The sequence below is a fragment of the Anolis sagrei genome, chromosome 2 (assembly GCF_037176765.1).
Source record: "Anolis sagrei isolate rAnoSag1 chromosome 2, rAnoSag1.mat, whole genome shotgun sequence".
Classification (NCBI taxonomy): domain Eukaryota; kingdom Metazoa; phylum Chordata; class Lepidosauria; order Squamata; family Dactyloidae; genus Anolis; species Anolis sagrei.
In genome coordinates, this window is record NC_090022.1 from 38,550,958 (window position 1) to 38,568,168 (window position 17,211).

General features: G+C 38.2%; 1 protein-coding gene across 2 annotated transcripts in view; it reads left to right on the forward strand.

Annotated features, from left to right (window-relative positions):
- Positions 1-16,202, forward strand: part of LOC132766704 (uncharacterized) — a 63,761-nt gene extending 47,559 nt beyond the window's left edge. For both annotated transcript variants that reach the window (XM_060761012.2, XM_060761013.2), the window contains 2 exons: positions 5,123-5,240; positions 15,377-16,202. In XM_060761012.2, the coding sequence (XP_060616995.2) occupies positions 5,123-5,240; positions 15,377-15,572 (314 nt within the window). In that variant the 3' untranslated portion in view covers positions 15,573-16,202. The remainder of the gene's footprint in view (positions 1-5,122; positions 5,241-15,376) is intronic.
- The last annotated feature ends 1,009 nt before the right edge of the window (positions 16,203-17,211 follow it).

A 17,211-nucleotide genomic window follows, 5' to 3' on the forward strand; every position in this document is an offset into this window, starting at 1 on the left:
ATGAACCACTGTGGAAACTAAGATCTTCTGGGGAGGCCCTGCTCTCGTTCCTGCCACCATCACAGGCACGTTTGGTGGGGATGAGAGACAGGGCCTTCTTACAGATTGCCCCCCGGTTATGGAACTGTCAATATTAGATCAGCCCCCTCCCTCCTGTCCTTCAGAAGGATGGTGTGGGATCAAGCCTTTGGGGCAGTGCAATGAGGCAAAATGGTGTCCTGAGATGGGTTTTCAGCAACTTTTAATGTGGATATAAGTGATTTTAATGTTTGTATATATTTATGGTTTTATGGGGGGGGGCAGTGGCGCAGTGGGTTTAAACAATGAGCTGCTGAGCTTGTTGACCAAATGGTCGCAGGTTCGATTCCAGGGAGTGGCGTGAGCTTCCGCTGTCAGCCCTAGCTTCTGCCAACCTAGCAGTTTGAAAACATGCAAATGCGAGTAGATCAATAGGTACCACTCCGGCGGGAAGGTAACGGCACTCCATGCGGTCATTTTGGCCACATGACCTTGGAGGTGTCTATGGACAACGCTGGCTCTTCGGCTTAGAAATGGAGATGAGCACCACACCCCAGAGTCAGACATGACTGGACTTAATGTCAGGGGACAACCTTTACCTTTACCTATGGTTTTATGTCCTGGCACTAAATGTTTTCAATATATATGTTTTTTACATAAGTAAGTAAGTAAGTAAGTAAATAAATAAATAAATAAATAAATAAATTTCTACCACTAGCCACTCACTTTTGCCTTTTGGGAAAGGAGGTTAGCGGTACACCCAGTGCTTACTGAGTTTTTTCCTCAGGGAGACCATGTTCCTTTACTGTCCAAAAATTGACCAGGGAACGAAAAAGTTCCAGCCATTAGAGCTACTTTGCTAAAGAAGCCCTAATTTGTTTGCTGATAGCCAGGGAAGTATCTGGGAGTCTGCTTTTCACAGAGGGATTTGTGAGTGGGGCTGAAGGAACATGAATCCTCCCTGCTTCTCTTGTCCCAGTCAAATTTCTGACAGTGCTTGATCAAGAGAGGAAAAAAATCAGTGGGTGGTGTACTAACCCCCCTTTTCCCAATCTCTAATTCACTATGCAAACACAGGTGTTCCAAAACCCACAAAAATTTGAAATCCAAGACACATATGGTCCCAAACATTTTACTGACTGACTAGGATATCATTTCATCATAATTGTATATTAGGTTTTTATTGTGATCTCAATCATCCAAAGAATAATTTTGTTGTGTTGTCAAAGGCTTTCATGTCCAGAAACACTGGGTTACTGTGAATTTTCCGGTCTGTATGGCCATGTTTCAAAAGCACTCCTGACATTTTGCCCACATCTATGGCAGGCATCCTCAGAAGTTGTGAGATCTGCCATAGATGTGGGTGAAATGTCAGGAGACAATGTTTCTGAAACATGGCCATGCAGTCTGAAAAACTCACAGCAACCCACAATAATTTTGGTTGAAAATATCTTTTACAAATAACATTGCACGTGGCATGGAGATAGGGGAATGGAGAGAGATTTAGGTTGTAAGTACAACATTCAGAAACAACTCAAGAAATCTACCATGTAGGTCTGTTCAAAAAAAGACAGGAGGGTATCGGTTGGTTAAATAAATACTTTTCTAGTTTTCCAAAAACAAATAGAAATCTCAGATGGGGAAGATGCAAAAGCCGTTGCCTCCTCTCAGCAAACACACAGTAATTTATCATACACCGACATATTTGGAAACTTTAGCAGGTGCTAGTTTTGCAAGGTGATGAGGTTAACTACCAAAGTTGTATGTAACTTGGATCTTGAGCAGCGTAATTAATCAAGAAATTAGATTCCTCTCCTCTTCTCCAGCCCACATGGAGTGCTGAATGTGGCACGCCAGACAAAACAACAGCAATGGAAGGAAAATATTTGTCATAAAAGCTTATTGAATAAACATGCTAGATCTGTAAAAACGATTCCACTCTTAAAAAGCAAAGAGCTTAAAAAAGCATTTTATGTTATAAATCAAGTTTTATTATGTTGTGGAAAAAAGGGAGGCAACAACTGGCTAGGACCACTGTCTTATGTCTGATTTCAAATTGTGGTATGTTTTTACATGCTTTTGTGTAACTTTACAAAAAGTTCTTTATTTGCATCTCTTTATGCCTGCATTTTCCACTATATTGATTTAAGAGAGAGAGAGAAAAAGAATGGAGGGAGGCAAGAAAAAGACATATATCTGAAGGATTCATTTATTACTCTCTTTGATGCTTTATTAAATAAAATGTTTTTATTTGGTTGAATTTTCTGGTTTTATTATAGGATTGCTCACATTCTGTCATACAGAAACAACTTCTCGATAATTTGTAGTTCTTTTACATTTATTGTAAACCTTTTTTCTAATATAAAATTGTATCTTGACTCCATCAACATAAACATTATTTCTATTCAAACATTAAAAAATAAAGAAGGGAAATGGCAATTAATGTGTACTGAATGTCAAATATTACGGTCAGATCCTGTGCTTTTTGAAAATGGAGTTTTGATGAGGAAGTGATTTGTTTGCCCAAAGTTAGTATCATAGAATTGGAAGAGATCTCATGGGCCATCCAGTCCAACCCCCTGCCAAGAAGCAGGAAAATTGCACTCAAAACACCCTCCAACAGATGGCCATCCAGCCTCTGTTTAAAAGCTTCCAAAGAAGGAGCCTCCACCACACTCAGGAAATTCTTCCTAATGTTCAGATGGAATCTCCTTCCCAGTAGTTTGTGTCCAGGGCTGCAGAAAACAAGCCTCCTCCTTGTGACTCCCCCTCACATATTTATACATGGCCATCATGTCTCCTCTCAGCCTTCTCTTCTGCAGGCTAAACATGTCCAGCTCTTTAAGCCACTCCTCATAGGGTTTGTTCTCCAGACACTTGATCATTTTAGTCATCCTCCTTTGGACACATTCCAGCTTGTCAATATCTCCCTTCATCTGTGGTGGCCAGAATTGGACACAGTACTCCTGGTGTGGTCTGACCAAGGCAGAATAGAGAGGTAGCATGACTTCCCTGGATCTAGACACTAGAGTCCTTTTTAAGCAGGCCCATTGGCTTTTTGAGCTGCTGCATGAGATTGTTGGCTCATGTTTAACTTGTTGTCCACGAGGATTCCCAAGAGCTTTTCCACACGTAGTGCTATTGAGCCAGGCGTCCCCCATTCTGTATCTTTGCATTTCATTTTTTCTGCCTAAGTGGAGTATCTTGCATTTCTGGACGTGATGGCTTGACTCTTTTGACCTGAAATCTGAGACAGCTTTGAGAGCTGGGGCATAATGTGTAGTATAACAATTCACACATGCAATAAAAAATGAGAAAAGGAAAAGAAACAATGGAATAAAATTGTGGGTTAAGGAATACATGTCTTCTTGTGAAATCCTACCTTTTGAAATCCCCTATTGGTATTTTTTCCCCAAAAGCATTGTGTTTTGGTTTAAAATTTGTTCTCAGAGAAAGAAATAGGTGTTAGGTAGTATTATGACACTGAGCACCACTACAGTCCTATTTTTCTCTCATTTTTAGGAAAAATAAATTCAATATTGCGCTCTATGACCCCCACTCTGTTTTCAAAAGGTTATCATAAGGATTTAGTTGCTAAAAATAAGATGTTATTTTTGCAGGTAGATCAGGAAAGGGGCAGGGCAACCAGAGCATACAAATGTAGCTTGTATGCCTGAACATTATAATTAACAAAGCCGATCATTTTAGTTTGTGACTGACATGTGACATCTGTGCTTTTATTTTCTCCCCACCCATAACATCCAACAGTCAAGATACTAAGAGAGATTGGCATTTTGGGGACACAAGCGTACCAATATCTGTATAACTGCTGAATATTATATAACTCAGTGTTAGTTTTATTTGACCATATAAATAGATTTTCAAATTAAATAATAATCTTCCTTGATGATGTCTTAGGCAGGAACCATATATATGGGAGTTAAGTCTTATTGAACTCTGTGAGACTTATTTTTGAGTACTTCTGCATAAGATTACATGGTTAGGGCAGATTCAGACTGATTTAAAAAATCCATATTTTGTTCCTGTTTTACTTATTATAGTAAAGGTAAATGTTTCCCCTTGACATTAAGTCTAATAGAATACAACTCTGGGGAATGGTGCTCATCTCCATTTCTAAGCTGAAGAGCTGGTGTTGTCCATAGACACCTCCTAGGTCATGTGGCCAGCATCACTGCATAATCCCTGTTACCTCCTGCCAAAGCGGTATCTATTGATCTACTAACATTTGCACGTTTTTCAACAGCTAGGTTGGCAGAAGCTGGGACTAACAAAGGGAGCTCACCCTGTCCTGAAGATTTGCAATGCCAACCTTCTGGTCAGCAAGTTCTGCAGCTTAGCAGTGTAACCCGCTGCACCATTGTGGCCTCTGATTATACTGGGTCAAAAATAAACTGTCAAGGGGCATTCATCTAAAAAGCCTCTGATTGTATTAACAAAAAATATTCCGGATTAAACAAAATGTGAATGAATCTCCTAAAATTGGAAAGAACAGAAACAAAATATGGCCCTTCCTGTCTTTTTAATAGGTCTGGATCTATCCTCAATTTGCAAGTCTATGCCTGCTTAGTTATTTATTATTTATTTAACCTATTTATATCCCGCCTTTCTCTACCCCAAAGGGGACTCAAGGCAACTTTACATACAGGCAATTATTCAGTGCCTTTGGACAACATGTAGTTAAAATACATTTAAGTCAAAATTTAAAATTAATGCACATTAAAACATATAGAAACATTGCATTTACTATTCAAATCATATCAACCATAATTGTAATCCGGGCCCATTCCAGCAATCATTGCACATATTCCGTAGCTGTTATTGCACTATAGTTAATCTCCAGTTGGGAACAAGTCTTACTGAACTGTTTAGTACTAACATTAAATACTGGAAGAGCTTTATATACTTTCCCTGTTTGTGCTCAGCTTTTCAATTTGCTGATCTAAAAGTCAACATAACAATCATAGAAACATTTACGGAAAGGTATGATGGTTTGCAAAACCTATACCTATTGTAGTTGCATTTACTATTTCTCCTTTACTATATACTATAATAAATATTTCTGTTTCCCCCCACCTCCTTGCAGTTCCCCATCCCCAGAAGCAATTGGCATACAATACTTCGAAAGCCGGTGTTGTAAAGTTAACTCAGACACTGGGGACCGAGTGGATCAACAGAGGAGTGAGAGTGAACTGCATTTCTCCGTAAGTAAAATATAGGAATGTGTACAAATTCTGTTACTTTTTAAAAAAAAGAAATTTCCTAATTTCACAATAGAAACAGAAAAAAACTCGATATTTAAAATATATAGAATGTGGGAAACATTAAAACTGCAGATGAGTCTAAATGTCTTTGTTCGTAAAAGTCTGTCTTTGAATCCCAGAAGATTCAGTTAAGTTTGTGATAATCGTTTAAGGCTGGGATCTCTTTTTGGTCTGGCAGGTTGCTCATTTGTTATAGCTCAGGAGGACCCTTCCACAGAGCCCTACATCCCAGAATATCAAAACAAAAAATCCTACAATATCTGCTTTGAACTGGGTTATCTGAGCCCACACTGCCATATACCCAGTTCAAAGTAAATAATGTGGGATTTTATACAGCTGTGTGGAAGGGATCATAGTAAGGTCCTCTATGTACCTTGAACTTGTGTAGGGCAGAATATGTTTCCTTTTCTTTTTGATAGGACTTTACAAAAATCTGGACATTTTTTCTTAAACTGTACAAATAGAAGTTGATGTCTCAAAAACTCCCCATGTGGGAGACAGCAAAATAGATAAATTAATTTGCACTTAATGATATCACCTTTTCTGAGCAGAGAGAAAAACAAGATGATACAAATTAAATAAAATCTTTAGCTGAGGATAATGTAGCCAAACAAAGTTGTGAATTAGGAAAACTTGCATTCTTTAAAAAAAAATTCTGTCAGCCTACCGCAAGTATAATCACTTATCAGAAAGCCACCCCTATCGCTGCATACACTTAGGGATTTTGAAAAGATTCTATCATTTGATAACAGGTTTTCTAGTTGTGTGAAGGGTGGTTTTTAACATTTCTTTTCCAGATGAAATATTTCCTTACTACTGTCCAAGTCTTCTGTGGTTAAAGAAAAGACTTTTGACACTTAATAGACAATGCTTTCCCCCACCCCCCAGTCTCCCCACCTTTTACCTTAGACAAATATATAGGCAGTTTAAAAGGCACATTATGCCACTATAATTGAGGTACTGTTCAGGAGTAGCAATTACAGGATACCTAGGTATTATTTTGTTTCTAAAAAAATATATTCATTACAAATTACATTTTACCTAATTTTTGAAGGCTTAAAGATGAGAGGGAAAATATAACAGGGTTTTTTTTAATCCCACAGTCCCCATTCTACAGGGTTTTCATTGGGAAAGGACTGTAACCACACAACCCTATGAATGTGTATTTTGACCTGTTTTTAGATGTCCTGGTACATTTCTTTTGTGCTTCTTACCTTAGAATATAAAGTGGATCCTTGGTATCCACTGTGGTTTGGATCCAAGACAACATGTGGATACCAAAATCCATAGATACTCAAGACCCATTAGGTACAATGGCAAAATTAAGTGGTGTAAAGTTTCCTAAAGGTAAAGGTTTCCCCTGACATTAAGTCTACTCGTGTCCAACTATGGAGGGTAGTGCTCATCTCCATTTCTAAGCCAAAGAGCTGGCATTGTCTGTAGACATCCCTAAGGTCATGTGGCCAGCATGACTGCATAGAGTGCCATTATCTTCCTGCCAAAGCGGTACCTATTGAACTACTCACATTTGCATGTTTTTGAACTGCTAGGTTGGCAGAAGCTGGAGTTAGTGGTGTACCTTGTATAAATTTAAAGTTTGGTTTTGGGAAGGGTTTTTTTTTTTTGGGGGGGGGGGATACTTTCAAGCCATAGATGGTTGAATCCATGGATACAAAATTCATTGATTTGGAGGACCAACTGATATGTCATTTAGCATTCTTAAGAGCAAAGGGCACTGGGGGCCTCTTTACACTACTCAATAATAGCCCTATGATTCTCAATTTACTGGCATGGTTCTAACCCTTGCAATCCTAGGATTTGCAGTTTAGGGAAATGCATTTAATACTCAGCCAGAAAGTTCTATGCTTCACCAAACTGCAAACCCCAGTATAGTGCTAAAATTGTGTAGTATGAAATGGGCCTAGGACTAGTATTGGAGGCTAATAGTGATATTGTGGGTGTACATATATCACATAGTTCTCAGAGAATTCCTCTAAACCACCCAGTAGAAAACTCTGTGAAAATCTTGCTGTTCTATTATACTTCCCAAAATGATTTCTCAACTGTAAGGAAATGTTTTTTGACCCGGAAATAATTAATACAAAATATATTTTCCATCCTTATCTTCTTCTTCCACATATGAGGAAGAGGAGGGAGAAGGGAGGGAGAGGCACAACAGAAAATTTGGTCCCTCTCATACCCCCCCTCCCCAAGTGATGTATAGTGTGTGGGGTCTCTTTAGCCTTAGGTTTGACCCCGTAATGCATGGGCTGACTCGGAAGCCTTCATCTAGCAGTAGATTACAGTGCAGGATACGGTGTAGTGCCCTGTACAATTCCAAAGACTATTTTCCTACCCAGATCCAGCCCTCCTATTTTCTCTGGACCACCCTCTTCCTGCGGGAAAATGAATAAATTGTCTCTCTTTGAAGCTTCCTGGAATCTTCAAGGGTGATTACTCACCCTTTCAATAAATGGCAAGATCCAGAAATATTGACTACTCCGTCTGCTTCTTTGCTTTTGTTTTGGGCATAGGTGGTGATGACTTCTCCCTTCAAGTGAGAATAGTGCTGCTGTGAAAATTTTCACAGGTGCCCCCATTTTTGGGATGAGGCACTTTATGGGATTTGATGATTTGGCTCTCCTCTCCTTCTGAGGATGGGGCTACTTTGTGAATGTCCACAGAGTAGCCCCAACTTCATGAGGCATGAATAGTGTAGGTGGTGATGACTTGCCCTTCTTCGCTCACAACCTGAGAATGAGGCTTCTATCTGAATGTTCACGGGGCACCCCCATCTTTGGAAGTTGGGTATGATGCGGGTGGTGATGACTTGGCTTGCTTCAGCTCACGTCCTGAAGGTGGGGATGTTCACAGGGTGTCCCCATCTTCAGAAACTGAATGTGGTGTGGGGGATTAGTCCCTCACCTCTCCCTACCTCCTGCCGACGGGGATGCCATGTAAATGTTCCCATGGTAGCCCCAACTTTGGGAGCTGAACACAATAGTATGAGCTCATGAATAATGTAATGTCAAACTGGCAAGTGTGTGTGTGTGTGTGGAAGGGATGGACTGTAACCTCAATGGCAGCATGTAATAATGAGGTGAAGTTAGACTAAGGTGAAAAGTGATTAAGAGAGGTTTCCACTGAATTGTGCAGCATTACAGAACGTCACGTTAAGACTTCTTTAAGTAGACTAACTAAATCTCCAGAAAAGTATGTTGGAATGAATCCAGTAGGAGATGTTGTTGATAAAGATGTACGTCTTTGGTTATTACTTTCTTTCACACAAGAGTAACTAATTTTAAAAGTTTTCTCCTAACTGGGTAAGCTCATGAGAATTTTATATATATTTGAAGATTTTCCATACATTGGCCTTTTTTCTGTGGAAAAAGGCAATTTGTGTAAAAAAAAGGTTTGTTGTACAACCCTCACTCTTTAACCAGAAAACAACATTTTGCATAGGAAAATATATTTTACACCAAATGAAACTATTTTCTGCACAAAATGTTCTTTCTGAACAAAATGATTACCATCAAAACCATCATTTATGCTCAATGCACTTTCAGCTCTTGTGTTAACACATAGCTGAAAAAGCTTTTGTGAGAATGACTGCATACTACAAATAAACTATTCAAGCAAAAATGGTTTCAAAAATTCCTCACTAATCTGGATTAGTACAAGCTGCAGGAGATCTAGGCTGCTGATGATCTCAATCTAGGATGACTCTCAACACTGAGGAGGGCAAAACGTTTTTGTGTAGAGAAGGAATTGGCATAAAAGTACACTAGAGGGAAGAACTAAGCACCACTCTATCACTCAAAGGCATCCCAATTAACCAGCATTACCATCCCCATTAAGCAACAGCAGTTGCTCTTAAATATCTCTGGGCTTATATCTAGTTTCTTGGGAGCTGTCCCAATTAAGTGGATTGTACTGATTAAACACTTCCTGGGTAAATGAAGTGTACTTAAATCATTCAAATTAATAACTCATCTGAAAGAAATCAACTTATACACCAATGGCATTTCCCTTTTCCTCCCACCCCCATCCCCACGATGGAAGATGAACACATCTAACAATTTCACTGGAGTGGGTAACAAGTGGTACACTTAAACACACAACAACACCATCTCATGCACACATTGGTATGATATGGGTATTGTCAAAGGCTTCTCAAGTCTTAAATCAGCCTGTGCATCGAAAGCAAAATGTCAGTTCTGCATCTCCCACTAAGGAACCTACAGTGTGATACACCATTGTCAAACAACAGCATTGCATTCCTGACATGGCAGGGAATTAATGCATTGGCACTTGTCACTGTTCAGAATGGTTAAGAGCCAACAAAAAATTTGCCTAAAAGGGTTTTTCCATCTCCAGCATTAAATTGCCCATCTTTGGCACCAAGCCTTTTTCAGAAGCAGTGTGCAGTACTGGAGGATGTCTCATATTTATAGAACAACTTGAAAATGTGTTTTCAACCATATTGTTCTTTGTTCTGTTACTGTTCACTACTGATTACTATTTTGAAAAAGGAACAAGCCCAAATGATGTTATCTTTCAAATAAAACTTGGATTTCTCATGCCCACCATGGCATAAATAAAGATCTGATTTCAAAAATTTGACCATATGAGCTGTGAATAAGTCATAGAATTCAGGCAATGGCTACTGCTTTCTGCAGGGCTGCTGTATGATGAATGCTATACCCCAGAAGAAGCAAAAATTAGTGGTTCTGGATAGCATCTCCCACTAACTGAACTAGCTAGGGCTGCTGGGAGTTGCAATAACATCTGCATGATTCTGGCCCATGCCAGTGGGATGGTAGTAGCAGCCGGATATTTATTTATTTTCCCCCTGGGATAAAAGGTTTGCATAAAATTGTTAAAAGACACAGAGATATTTTTTAAAAAACCAAATGCAAAACTGAAAAATAGAATTACACTATCCATCTTGCGGTTCACCATTCATCACTCTGCTCTCCTTTGAAAACAACTCATCTTGCTTCAGTCTGTGAGATCAGAGAGATGGTGGTGCTTGGGTATAGCTGCTCCTCAAAAAAGGAGCTGCTATGTGATATCCCACAAAGTGCCATTCTATCCCAAATGCTTTTTAATATTTACATGAAACCACTGGGAAAGACCATCCATAGGCATGGGGCAAGGTGTTATCAGTATGCTGATGATACCCAAATATTTTTCTTCATGCTTTCAAAAACAGCTTCAACTAAGGATAGTGTATCTCCTTCAAATGAATACCTGGAGGAGGTAACGGGCTGGATGAGGAAAAACAAATTGAAACTGAATCCAGATGAAACAGAGGTGGTTGCCATCAAGGGTCCTAATCTGGGGATGGAGATGTTGTTTCAACCAGTTCTGGATGGGGTTACACTCCCCCTGAAAGATGGTGTTCACAGCTTGGGAGTGCTCCTGGATCAGTCTCTCCAAACGTCAGCCCAGGTAGATGCAACAGTCAGGAGTGTTTACTATCAGCTTCAACTGATATGCCAGCTGTGCCCTTTCCTAGATTTGGAGGACCTGCAGATGGTAGTACACACACTGGTAATCTCAAAGTTGGACTTCTACAATGCGGTTTATATTGGGATAACTTTGTATTTATTTATTTTTATTTATTTACTGTATTTGTATACCGCCTTTCTCAGCCCACAGGTGACTCAAGGCAGTTTTACAGGGCCACAATTCGATGCACACAATATCATAAATACAATTAAAAACATTAATATATAATATAAAACCAAGTACTTGTGCCAAGTTCAGAAACTCCAGTTGGTTCAAAACATGACAGCCAGACTGGTTACAGCAATATCTAGGAGTGAGCATATTATACCTATCCTAAAGGCACTCCACTGGCCACCAATTAGTTTCTGGGCAAAGTACAAGGTGTTGGTTTTAACCTTTAAATCCCTACATGATTTGGATCCAGGTTACCTAAAGGATTGCTTCCTGTACAATTTGCCACTATTACTTAGGTCCTTTGGGGGTGGTTACTCCATCTTGCCTTTTCATCAGCCATCTTAAAAATACCTGTCAAGACCTTTGAAAGCTAAATGAACTGTTGGAATTTAAATCCATATCTTCTGGCAGACCTACCCAGGCAGGTTTTAAACATGAATTTTAAATGTGTGTCCTTTGTTTAATCTTTTATGTTGGAAACCACTTTGAGTCCCCTCATGGGTGAGAAAAGCGGTATATAAATGCAGTTAATAAATGATATCTGTTTTGTGTAATTTAATACATATTTTAGAAATATGTTTAATATGTATTTTTATAGAAATATATTTAATATGTGCATCTGTGATATTCTCCAAGGTTTATGTGTTTTAATTATTTTGTAACCTGTCTTGAGCGACAAGGAGAAGCAGGTAAGAAATAATAATAATAATAATAATAATAATAATAATAATTGTTATTATTATTATTAGAGAAAGGATTGAGATGGACGACTGTATCAGAGTGAAATTTAAAGATGCCACCATGTTAGCCTGGAATATCAGTAGGAAAAGGTATCTTTTAGTACTTTAGGCCCTTCTACACTGCCATATAATCCAGATTATCAAAGCAGATACCACATTATCTGCTTTGAATTGGATATCTGAGGATCCTTCCACACAGCCCTATATCCCAGAATATCAACACAGGAAATCCCACATTATCTGAGTGTCGACTCAAATAACCCAGTTCAAAGCAGAAATGTTGGGATTTTCTGTCTTAATATTCTGGGATATAAGGCTGTGTGGAAGGGCCCTGAGTCAACATTGGTGGATAATCTAGTTCAAAGCAGATAATCTAGATTACATGGCAGTGTAAAAGGGGCCTGAACAAACAAAGATGGTAGCATAAGCTTTTGTAGACTTAGTCTACTTCCTCAGATGCATCTCATCTGAGGAAGCAGGCTCATCCTGACTCTACTCTGTAGAATCAATGAAATACACCACTTTAATTGCTATAACTAAATTTTGTGGCAACCTGGAATTTGTAGTTTGATGAGGCACCAGCATTCTTTGGCAGAGATGGCTAAAGAGCTTGAAAAACAACAACTCCCATGATTCCATAGCATTAAGCCATGACAGTTGAAGTGGGATCTGCAGTTCAGAAGCATCCTCCATCTACAAAAGTTCATGCTATCAATTTAGTTCTCTCAGTTAGTCTCTAAGGCAGAGCATTCCAAACATTTCATGTCAGTGACACAGTTTTTAGACATGCATCATTTTGCAACATAGTAATTTGGTGTTACTAGCAAACCAGGCATTAAACCAACCCCTTATAAGAGGTACAAACAGATATATTAATTGTACAGGGACACAATATATCTCATGAAAACCTATCATTTATATATTTTTTTAAAAAAATATATGCTTATTTCATACAGATTTTAAAGTTTCTCTTTACCTTCAAATGACACACCTACACATTGCATCCAACATGCTAATGTGTTACGACAAACGGTTTGGAAAGTTTTGCTCTAAGGTTCCAAAAGATCACGTTGCACACTCTTATCAGAGTATCTCCTCTTCTAACTGAGATATAATATAGATGATCAAAGCAGATAATCCACATTATTTACAGGGTTATATGAGTCTACACTGATCTGGGTTATATGAGTCTACACTGCCAATTCAAAGCAGATAATCTGGATTTTATATGGCAGTGTAGAAGGGGCCTAAAGCTCCTTTTACACAGCTTCATAGAATCCAGATTATCTACTTTGAATTGGATTATCTGGTAGTGTAGACTCATATAATCCATTTCAAAACTGATAATGTGGATTATCTGATTGGATAATCTAGATTATATGACAGTGTAGAAGGGGCCTATGACAGATACTCTCATACTGGAAATAAGATCATTTATTGAAATGGCATTTTGATTAGTAAAAAGGTAAAGCAAAGTTGTTCTTTCTATATCTCTCTTTTTTTCTTGGTCAGTTACTGAATATTTCTCTATAAAAGTATAGATGCTATTGAGTTGGATATCAAAGACAGATGGTTTTCCAGGTGTAAAAGGAGTGCTTGCTAGTTTCAGCAAAATGAACTACAATCACAAGGAACACAGAGTTCCTTGCTAATGCTTCCTTAAAAAGAAGCGGAGGTCCTCAGTTAAATGCTTGAAAAGCTGGCTTGGCACTTGTGTGGCTGAGAAATGCTCATTGCAAATAAACTAAGTAAGAAGAGACATTTCTACTCCACATAGTAGTAGTAAATATAGTAATATTGTTGTCAGGACAGTATCATTTTGCAATGTGTGTGTCTGATATGTTTAAAATGAGATGTAGTTAGCAAAGCCTGTTGATGTTTTGAAATTGCTTTTTTCCCTAGCAAGCAAGCATTACACACAAGGGGTAGGAACAACTGGTTAGGGGAAATAATATTGTGATTATAATATTACTTTGATATGTAGGCTAGTGCCTGAGGTCATTCAAGTTGCCCTTGTGTACTATTATTTATGAAGAGCTAAGCTGTATTTTGTCAGTTTCAATCTGGGGGCAAAAAGCAGCAACCAAAACTGAGGACAGCTGCAATGTTTAAAGACTGCCCCCAGTTAGCAAAAATAATGAAATAAAAAAATGTCAATGAGAAGAAGGGCAAAGCTGCATCAAATCCATGAAATAATATGGTAAACAGGCCTCCTTTTAAAACAAAAGTATGGGGAAGTGGGGGAGAAGATCTCATTCCCAGAATCCAGCGTGTTTTGAAAAGCTATTTCTTTGGACGTATAAATTGGGATGAGGGACGAAGTTTGAGAACAAAACGGCATTTGGAGACTTTGTTCATTTCATATTTATCACTAGCTTGTTTGCTAATTTTCATTTGCAAGAGGCAATTCTTCCAGCTAACTGGGTGCCTCAATGGGCCACTGATTTCTTTGAAGTGACAGTCTGTAAATATGCATAAAAAAGAGATGCAATTAGCGCGTGTGTGGTTCAGTGCAGCCTGATTTCATTGGCAAGTTTACCCACAGTGTTGATAAGCTACATTATCTAGAAAATTGGCCGCTGAAAAACAGCACCTCTGATTGCCAGCAAAGGTTCCAGATAACAGGGTGCTGAAGAGAAATATAATTGAGGTTGAATATGTTAACCAAGGTGTCACATGCTCCTTAGAAGCGCTAATTTATCAGCATGTTGGAATTTTTATTAACATTTGGAATGCATTTCTACCCCACTAATGAAGTGGAATTGGCAGTTCAGGTTTTCGTTATTGTCATTTCTGAGAAGTTAAATGTAATTTCTTGTTAGGCACAGTTATGTAAATATATTTGTACAGGGGCTGGGGAAAGAAATTATAACATTTCACAAAATACAAATATGTTCTTAAGGAGGAGGGTAACAAATCAGTTATTGTTATACACTAAATACTCACCAGATGTGGGTGGATTTTCTGGTTTCCTTTCATTTTGGGAGGGGGGCAATTGGAAACATTTCCCAATGAATGTTTTATTGTAAATGAACAGGAAATACTATTAAGGTTTGACTAAATGATGGTTTCTCGAAAAGAACAATTCTGTTTAATGTGAACTTTCAGTTTACATTCAGTAAAGAACAATTCAGGTTTATAGCTTCTCTTGAAATACCAGAATTTAAACTGCTTCTATTTGCTCAGCTGTGTACAAACATATTGCATAATCTCCTCTGCTGCGCATGCTAATAAATAGAATAATTGGCATGTCCGTGCCACCTCCCCCATCAATTTGTAGATAACTCGTTGCAAGTCACTTCCAATTTACGTGATGCGATTGTTTTTGTGGCAAATATTTCAATTGGGGCATTATGCTAACTAATGCATCACTAATGTGGAAATACATGAAAGATGCAATAATGAAGTGTGAGAATGATCAGTAAGAGGTGGCATTAAAGAATATTTAAGGAGAATCATGATTGAAGATTCTGATGCTTGTTTGCCAGGCAGGTTAGGGTATATGAACCTAAGGATCTTTACATTGTTTGTGTTTTTTACAATTCTGTTTAGTATCCAGAGGCTCTTTCTAATTTATGTATTTACCCCATTTGAAAAAAAAAAGTTGTAACAAGAGGTCTTGTGTCTGTTGTGCTTTTTTCAAAACAGGGGGATTGTAGACACACCGCTCATCCATTCTGAGGAGCTGAAGCCTCTTGTGCAGCGCTGGCTCACAGATATTCCAGCTGGAAGGCTCGCTCAAGTGACAGACTTGCAAGCAGCAGTCGTATACTTGGCATCTGAAGCTTCAGATTATATGACTGGCCACAATTTAGTCATAGAAGGAGGTCAAAGCTTATGGTAGAGAAAGGAAAGGGAATTTCCTCTCCGTGAATTCAGAGATATAGCGAGCACAATTTGAAGGCTCTATGATCACATCCCAGTTCTTTGCAAGGTACTATAGCTTTGCTGCTGAAATCTTTATTTTTTTAGAAATGCGAATAAATGCATGTAGGGAATGTACTTGAGCACAGTATTTTCAAACAGCTATTTTAGTTCACTTGCCCATAGCTCTTGCCTCATGAAAAGAAAATCAGCACATGGAATGGAAGGATTGCATTTTTTTTTCCAGACCCGGCCTAGACCGCTTGTTATAAAGGTCAAAAACAGTTTTCTCAATAGTGGAATAAATACCTTGTTGATTGACAAATTGTATTGTGCTTAAAAAGTACAAAAACCTGTTGAAATGTTAACCTACATTTTAAAATTTGCTGATACAAAATACAGAAAAGAAAGCAAAGGAAGGCTTTCCTAAACATTTCCTAAATATTTTGACTCCAATATGTAGATTAAAGACTGACAGCCTGTGAGTTGGTCTGTGCTTCAGGTTTATCTACACATCACTTAAGTTTTCAAATTTAAAATTATTTAGTAAGTTACAGTAAAATGCTTCAGAAGAATTTTCTGCCACTATATTAAAATAATTTTGATTCATTTTTGGTGTATTTTTCAGTTGTGTATAATAGGGATCCAAATTCTACTTGGCTAAGATTTTCTTGCAAGTTCACACAGGTTGTGACAAAGGATGGATAAATCTTGGTTAATGTATTTCTCCATTCATCTCAATTCTATACCAAGTTTTCAATCTGCACAAACATTTGAACACAAATGTTTGGAAACAACATGCAGCTGGTTTTCGGGTGATTCAAAAGGTTGCAAGGAGGAAAGAAAGAAATTCCTGTTGCAACACAAACTTCAGTAGGATAATGCTCTCAGACTCTGCTCTGTTTTAGATGGATTCAGTTTACCATTATATCCATCTGTGCTGTGGATAACTTTCCAAGGTCTGGTGCACATTGAACTTAACTCATTTTCTTCAAAACACATCTTTCAAATGTATTTTCTCCAAAAATATCATTTTAAAAAAGCATATCTATAATATTTATATAGATATTGTGCACAAAAAACTCTTGTTAGAAAATATGAGAACAATCAGCTAGAGCAAATTGGCAGTAGGCACCATGATCATGGTATGGTGAACAGCAAGGGACATCATTTTAGGCCCCATCTACACTGCTATATAATCTAGTTCAATGCAATTAATCTGCATTCAGAAACAGGATTGCCTTAGAAGAGAGAAAGCGGCTCTACCAACTTTTGAGCTGTTCAGGAGCTGGAGGGCCAGTTTTCTCATGTTGTGGAAGTGATCTTATCTTCTGCCCTACTGTTCCCATTGCACACTGCTACAAAAACAGCATTTGCTACCTTGTGTTTTTTTTTCAACTCCACTCAGATTGATTGCAATACTATCTTAAAGTTTTCTTGGCAAATATATATTCAGACGAGATTTGTCATTGCCTTCCTCTTAGTTGAGAGAAAGTATGACTTCCCCAAGGTCAGCCAGCAAGTTTCAACAGCTGAATAGAGATTCAGACTCTGGTCTCTTGGAATCCTAATCAAACAACTACACCACACTAGCTCTCACACACTGCTTTGTTTTATCA